General features: G+C 35.3%; 4 protein-coding genes across 4 annotated transcripts; all 4 read right to left on the bottom strand.

Moving 5' to 3' along the window:
• Positions 1–416: 416 nt before the first annotated feature.
• TPHA0N01990 (uncharacterized protein) lies at positions 417–1,442 on the bottom strand (the record flags this gene model as incomplete). The annotated part of the gene is made up of 1 exon (XM_003688367.1): positions 417–1,442. One exon carries the CDS (start codon positions 1,440–1,442, stop codon positions 417–419), a length of 1,026 nt encoding a protein of 341 aa, XP_003688415.1.
• Positions 1,443–2,572: 1,130 nt separating this feature from the next.
• Positions 2,573–3,181, bottom strand: TPHA0N01985 (uncharacterized protein; the record flags this gene model as incomplete). Its single annotated transcript, XM_003688366.1, has 1 exon — positions 2,573–3,181. The coding sequence occupies one exon, from the start codon at positions 3,179–3,181 to the stop codon at positions 2,573–2,575; it is 609 nt and encodes a 202-aa protein (XP_003688414.1).
• Positions 3,182–5,020, bottom strand: TPHA0N01980 (uncharacterized protein; the record flags this gene model as incomplete). The annotated part of the gene is made up of 1 exon (XM_003688365.1): positions 3,182–5,020. The coding sequence occupies one exon, from the start codon at positions 5,018–5,020 to the stop codon at positions 3,182–3,184; it is 1,839 nt and encodes a 612-aa protein (XP_003688413.1).
• A 1,364-nt stretch (positions 5,021–6,384) lies between these two features.
• TPHA0N01970 (GAG-pre-integrase domain-containing protein) lies at positions 6,385–6,912 on the bottom strand (the record flags this gene model as incomplete). Its single annotated transcript, XM_003688364.1, has 1 exon — positions 6,385–6,912. One exon carries the CDS (start codon positions 6,910–6,912, stop codon positions 6,385–6,387), a length of 528 nt encoding a protein of 175 aa, XP_003688412.1.
• Between the last annotated feature and the right edge of the window lie 1,143 nt (positions 6,913–8,055).

Genomic DNA, 8,055 nt, shown 5'->3' with positions numbered 1-8,055 from the left:
ACCAATATGTGTGTTGAAATATGAGTAAAGCTTGAATGCATCTTTCGGCACTGTGACCGTGTAGAAAATTAACCTTACCAATAACATTTAGTTATAGGTGAAAAGATCTGGGTGTCATATAACTTTGTAAGAAAGTGTTAACAACGTTATATTTATTCATTCCCAGACATAAATATATAAAAAGGCATGTGTATCAATCATGTCAGATATATAATTTATATAAGGTATAGAAATAAGATAAGCAATTACAACTAGACTAATTGTACTGATTACTATTACAACAACACTAATAGTAGTATGTCTTCTCAGTACGCCCAATTACTATCTCAACAAACTGTTTAAAATACATTTAGTCAAAAAAGAATCATATAGTTGATTCTACTTTTCAACAAAAATAAAAAGTGTTACAAAACATCTCATTCACTGTAAAAATGCTTTTTCGAAAGCCAATCGCCAACGTTAGCATTACAGTCTACTTTATCGTTTCCTGCACTACAGCCCCAATGCCAATTGGATTGTTCACCCTTTATTGGTGCATTGATCCTGTTATAAGCGGACCATGGACTACAAGTAATTTTACCGTCATGACGACTACAGTCTTGAACTTGAATATCTGCCCACATTAACTCTTGCTGATAATATACTTGACCAACTGAATTTCCTGGGATATGACATGTAAGTTCAGCACTTTTTGAAATTGATTTACTTATTGAATATCCTGTGGAGGCTGAAATTGTGCCTACACTGGCACTGATTCCCCATGATAAGGACCATGTGTATTCATAACCATAAGAAAAAGTAACATCGGCACCTGCTGGATCGTACCCAGTATATACACAATGTGAAACTGGGTACCAAGAGGACCACCATGTTCCAGCATCAACTGTTTGTATTTGGTGCCAGGTTTGATACCATCCATCGTAACCCCAACTTTCGACACTCCTTTTATCAAATTCATTAGGAGCAGTTGCATTTACAATCCAAGTTATCCCAGGTAAGATCAGTGTAAACAATGTTGTTACAGGATCTTTTAAGATAACATCAGTTCCGGCATAATCTTCAAAATAATCTGTAACATTTTTACCAGATTCAATAAAAATTAAAAGTTGACCGTCTATAGTATAATTACCACCACCACTTTCAACGAATGTGATATTCGAGTAGCCAGGTGTATTAATATCTATTGCAGCTGTCAGTCCTAAAAATAGCATTAAAATTAAGATGCATTTATAACCTAAACCATTAGCTTTTAATGATCTAAATGTCCCATTAGCGGTAGTTGATTCTCCAGGAATTGGACAGAAACCTGGTCCATGTACATTGGTTAGATTTAGTGTCATACCATTTTGAGTCACGGTGGTATATGGGGGGTTACAACTTGAATATTCATAAACAACTTCAGTTGTCGTGCTTGTTGTTATAGTTGTCGATGTTGTTTTCATTGTTAAAATTTATCTCTGTTATCTTGTTGTCTTATTATATTTGCACTTATGAAAATAACTTTGAGAGTTGGAAAATTTATAAACTATACATGGTGAATTTAATCTGCTTTTATATGTTACTTTTTATTCTAAGATCTTTTGTTTTGTTGATTTTTTGAACTGAAAGTTTTTTGGTCCTAGTTCTCAATGAAATATTGAGAGAAACAACAAATACGAATATACTTTTGCATTTCGATTACCATTCGTATTGATGTTTTCTGCTTGTTTTTCAACGATTTTTAAATGCTGTGCTGCTTCAATTAGAGTTTTAAAATGTTTATAAATTTTTTTGATTGGATAGCAGAGTGTCGGTGATAAAAGATGAGAGCCTGTATACCATTTACTGCTCATAAACTCACTGAATTTTGTGATATCGTGAACCCCGCTCAAAAAATATGCAAATAACTTTCCATCATTAAAATTGGTTGCATATTTGGGAACTTGGTTGCACCAGGAGATGGGGAAATTGTGCTGGTGGTTCCTACTCAATTTCACGATGATTCCGCAGCAACGACCTCCAAGTGAGGCATCGAACGAGTCATTCAATTCAATTGCGAAACAAAAATATGTGGAGGCCCAATAATCAACCGCGCGGTATTAAAATCTTTGTAATATTTTCAAATATTGCTTTGAAACCTTGCAATTGTAATGAATGCTAGCAAGTGTTGCACCAACCTCCCACGTAATGGATGCTCAGATGCGTTAGAGTTAGTTACCATCAACACAGCTGCTATTCGAAACAGTTTCGGAGTAAGGAGTATATTACCATTTATTGACATCGGCAATTGAAAAATTCATCGGACGCCTGTTTTCCATGCAAAAGGTATTGGGATGTAGGCATGGACAGGTTTGATTTTTGCCCGTTGCCCGAGCCGGGCAGTTGCTTTTTTTCGATAAAAGATTCGGGTTCCAGACGGGTTTTTCGAAAAATACTAGGGCAACCCAAATAGGGTTACAATATTAAAATATATATTTTTTATATTCACATATTTAAATAATATAATTTACTTGTGAGACGCAATTATATTACACAACGTAGATATTTATAACACAGTACATTCATTGCTACGTTAAATACAATAAAACTCAACTTATTTAAAGACACATATCTCATATAATGATTGCTCTAGTGACTCTTGATATATGTCAATTTTCAATTTTGACCTCATGGCAGTACTGTCATTAGCAGTCGCAAATGCAGTATAATCATCTAGTCTATGTCGATAGTCACCATAAATTTTCTTGAATTTTGAAAATGATCTCTCTTCATTAACCGATGTGACAGAAAACGAGAATAAATAATCCATTATCACTGGCAAATAAATATGGTTCGAAACTCCCGAGTTTGGCTTTTTCGTTTCTTGTCGATAGAGTTTCTGCACTTCTAACAATGCTTCAAGTTCACAAATGTATATCTCACAAGCACTAACTTTGGATTTAGTGTTCTCCCTTCTAGCTCTCAGATTACTAGTCTTATAATAGCAATCATCATCTTCAGAGGGACTTTTCATAATACCTATTGATCTTAGTGTGTTTTGCAAATTTATGTTGAATTTATCATCGACGAAATCCAAATTTATTTCCGATTCTTTGATTAAAACCTTTTCAATATGAAGTTTCACTGCCTTCAGTACAGCTGTATCAGTTTCATAGTTAGTAGTTTCCGTAACAGTTTGGATTTGCCCATCTCTATTAAACATTCAGCGACGTTTCTGAAGATTCACAACATCTGATGGGATCTTTTTTAGTGTATCAAATCGACCAAGTTTCATTAAGATAGAGCAAAAACTATCCATTAAATTTAGTTTTTCTTTAAAATATTCTTCGTAATACTCAACTACTCGATCATCAAAAGGTTCAGAATTAGTACAAGTAAATATAATATCAAAATTATCATGAGCCTGAAGGAAATATTTGTCTATCAACTTAACCACCGCTGATAAATCAGTCCTCGTATCTCCCATTTCCTTTAGTACGCGCTCTGCGTTAACTACATTACGTCTTATGAACAAAAGCAAACGAACATAAACTGGTGACAAAGAAATATTTGGTGATATGAACTTCGTTAGGCTACAAAGCGGCTCTAACATATTTATTAGAAGTTCTGCAAGTCCCAGATCTTTACAATCGAGTTCGTTATTAATTGGCTTGCCTATCTTTCCATAATATTCAAAAAATTTAAAAAATTCAGTTTGATGTTCAAGAAACACTTTTAGAATATTGTATTTAATATTCCATCTGACTGAAATAAATCCCGATATACGTATAGAGACGTACTTATCAAACATAGTCAACTTCTCTTCCGACTTACGAAGTTCTCTATTCAATTTGATTAGTTTTAAAAGGACTTCTGTAGACTTTCCATCAAATGGGTCGGAAACTAGGGAATTAATAGTAATTTTTTTTAAGGTTTCTATTCTCTTTATTTCATATATTTCCTCTTTACCTTCTTCTTCTTCTTCTTCTTCTTCCTCTTTTTGTTCTTGTTCTTGTTCTTCTTCATTTTTACCCATTTTATATTCCTTTTCTAACTCTTTATCATCTTTCAACGATATTCGCGAAATCGTTTTTTCACATATTACATTTAAAATATGACATAAACATCCAATATGACCTGCATATACAGGATAATTTGGACTTCCTGTAAGTTCAGATGTACAATGTAAAACAGCAGAGGCATTGTCAGTGCATGTATTAGTCCATACATTATTTGAATTGTATTCATCACAAGTTGATTTCAGTATTAATTGGTGGTCGATTTTCTTTTTCGATTCAGCCTTGACAAACCTAGCTATGAAAGTTCCCTTGCTGTAATCCATTGTGGGGAAATTAAAAATAACAGCAGTGTAGGATATTCTTTTATTTGATTTCCAATCATCCATCTCTACATTGACATATGGAGGTTCTGAATTTTTTAATTGGGTCATTATTTGAACTACGAAAACCTCTAAACTATTAACCTCTAAAGAAAATTCAATGATTGTTCTATTGTTAAAAATAGTGTTCTTTTTAAGCTCATTTTTGAAAAATACTTGTATCTTAGTGCTAGCCTTTCTCAAAACGTTGGACGCTTCTTTTCTGTTTATCTTAGAATCACAAGTTGGGATATAATTTATGAATCTCTCCTTAAATTCATCATCATCCCAAATTGAGAATGGAATATCATGTTTGAGAAAAATTAGTACGACCTGTCCAAATGGCGAAATTTCATTAGACTTAGACTTTTTTTTCTTTTTCATTAGATTGATGACATTCATATTCGGTTTAACCCCGGTTCTAACTCTTTTAGCAGGCGAATGTTCCTCATCTAGAAATTGTTCCCAATTATCTGAGTTAAAAACAATAGGATGAGCCTTTTGTATATGATTTTGGCAACGTTCAGAGCCACATTTACTTAAGTCGGCTGAATCTCTAAACTTAATAAGGTGGTTACAGATCTCTTTGTCATCGCAAACCTGACAATAACGACTTAATTCATCATTCAATAGCCTTGTATATAAAAATGTACATTTATTTGCATTTTTTGTAGATTGAAGCATTCTTAATTGTTCAGGGTCTATTTCCGGATTGTGTTTAAATGTAAATTCTGCATTAACTAAGTTATTCTTTAGACTATTATCACTTACATTGCCTACATTGCTTAACTTGCTTTACTTGCTTAACTCGCTTAACTCGCTTACATTGCTTACATTGCCTCTTGAGTAGCCTAAGCTAGCGATATTAACCAGAATTGGAATTCGAGTATTTGTTGTATTATTGTTACTTATCTGTTTGGCGATATTTTCAATGCCTGTACGTTCTACAAGTTCGGGTACCACTTCTTCTACATTCCGCTCAATTTCTTAAATGTCCTCCATTTCTACAATTTCAATATCATCGTCTTTATCCATAATTATGTATATTTTATTCATCTTGGCACCTTAGTCAAGATAATCAGTCCCTTTATTAATTTAGTGATACCTATCGTTTAAAATGAATCAAACTTCAAAATTTTTTCCACCTACTAAAGGTTGGTGTCACATGCTATTAGTTTTGTGGTTCGTTTCAGGTTCAACTTGTGATTGTGGTTTGTACGTTATATAGTGCATTCAGAAGCTATGAAAATATATCTGAAACTAAATATTATATCTAACAAGTTTGACAAACAAAGAATTTATATAGTTATTTGTTGAAAATATGAAAATATTTAGAATGGGAAATATGATATTAAAGAAGTATCTGCAATAACGCTACAAGAATGGCGATGGCTGCCTGGAGATCCTACGGGTAGAGGAGTTATTCCTAAATATGCTCCTTATACTCAACACATTTATGACCAAATAAGATCATTCTGATTTTTTATTTATTTGAGAGAAAGCCATTTTGCAATGCCAGATGTACATATCTCATAGCTCATCACTGGAGACATCTCCTTTTAATGCTTAATATCAGTCACCAGATTTGAGAAATCTAATAATCATATCTCACTAAGATAGGGTTGCACATTCCGGGGACGGATGGGGCGGGCAGAGGTCCCGTACGGGGTCTTAACTATGTGGGCGACTTTTTCAATTTCAAGCCCGTCCTTCCCTCGAGGCCACTGATAGGGCAATGCGTTTTATGTGACAGAACCTTAGATTTTAACGAGAGTGACAAAATTATCGTGGTCTATGGGAGAATCGATGACGTTAATAAGATTGCAGTTATCAATATACGAGCAGTATGTATTCACAGTGAGATAAAGAGCGCTGAGAATTATAATGGATACAATTTCGAGAAGTAATAAGAAGAGCTTTTATTGCGATCAGGTCCATTACTTAATGTGGGACCGTTAATTGATGTTCAATACCTTTAGAACGGCAGAATTCATGAAAGATCTGATTTACAAACTCAGTACCATTATCAGTCCTTATTTTTAGTACCTTCAAACCTCTGTGTAAAAACTGGTTCTCAGCTTTGGTGATCCAACAATCAATTCATCTGCAGCATCAGATTTGGATTTTAGGTGAATGACATTGTAGTATCTGGAGGCAGCATCATGGATTGTCATAAAGTATTTGTGATCTTCGTACCCGTTGTATCGGAATCCACCACAAAGATCTACCTGGATCAGTTCTAGTACATGATCATATTTTGTGGTAGAGGACTTGCCTTTGTACATTGTGGCTTTGGATAAAGAACATGTTGGGCAAAGCGTGAAGGTGTTCTCATTGATCCTTGGTTCCTCTATGATAGATGCTAAACGATTGTATAATCCGACAGATGGATGTCCTAGCCGGGCATGCGTTAGCGATTGATGAGACAACCCTGGCTTGATAGTAGGAAGTAGTTTATCAGCAGCTACGAATGAGTACTGAGAAACGTCTACCTGTGGTCGAGGGAGGGTACCTAAAACATAAAGATCTTTAATAGCATAACCAACCTGTTTGAATGAACCGTTAGACTTTTGCATCACTTTTCCATCAATAAAGAGGAATCCAATATTAGCCTTTTTAGAGGCAGCAAATACAGAAATTAAATTGAAGGGTAAGGAGGGAACATAAGCGACCTTCGTGAATGTGTGTGTGTCAGTAACCACGGTACCGTAGCCTTTGATTTCAACATTACCAGCTACACTTGATCCACTCGTACACCTGCAGTTCGTGAAACTCAATCATTAAAAAACCAATCCATCAACTGCAAACTATGCTAAAGTCTCAACAAGTGGCTGCTGCCACGGATATGAAGAAATTAACAGAGGTAAACACTCAATTAATGAATCAGATAGACGACTCCAAGTCGCCCATACAACCGAACTAACTAATGTCAGAAGTAACTATGATGAACAAATCGAACGAGTTCGACCACATAACCGCCGACACATTTACCCCGATAGTAGTATTGTCGGATAACCTCTTCAGGAAGTCGATGAGACCCGCTCTATTAAAAGCAGACATTTAAATCCAACAGAAAACAACAATGCCAATATCTGTCATACGCAATTTGAAGCTGCTACTGGTGAATCACTCAATTACCTATATAATACACAGAATGATCAACTTATCTCCACTGAGGATGCCCTTGCACAATATACGGAAGCCTCCAAATCCCCACGCCAAGTCCATTTCGCTGCTGCTCAAAGGTTGCTTCAATATCTCTATACCACTCGCCACTATAGTCTGTGTTATAAACTGGACATTCTCTTTCTATGTCTATTTACACTGACGCATCAATGCCCTCCAAAGACGATCTTCCATTTTCAACAGGGGGATATATCACTACTATGGCTGGTGGTGCCATTACTTAGTCTTCCAGGAAAATTAAATCTTTGGTCTTCTTGTCCTCAACTGAGGCTGAATACATAGCTGGTAGTGAGGCGGTCAAAGAAATTCAGTGGTTGGTCAACCTCTTTAAGTACATGGATCTGACGATAGATACTCCTGTTTTATACATTGATTGCCAGCCAGCGCTTGAACTAGCTAAACATCCAGTCTTTTACTCCCGAACCAAACACATTCCACTTCACTATCACAAGATACGTGATGAGTCTACAAAAGAAACATTAATTATCAAGAAGATTGGGACGAATGAGCAGCCTGCCGATATGATGACTAAA

The sequence above is a fragment of the Tetrapisispora phaffii genome, chromosome 14 (genome assembly GCF_000236905.1).
Source record: "Tetrapisispora phaffii CBS 4417 chromosome 14, complete genome".
Classification (NCBI taxonomy): Eukaryota; Fungi; Ascomycota; class Saccharomycetes; order Saccharomycetales; family Saccharomycetaceae; genus Tetrapisispora; species Tetrapisispora phaffii.
This window is presented reverse-complemented; position numbering and strand designations above follow the sequence as displayed.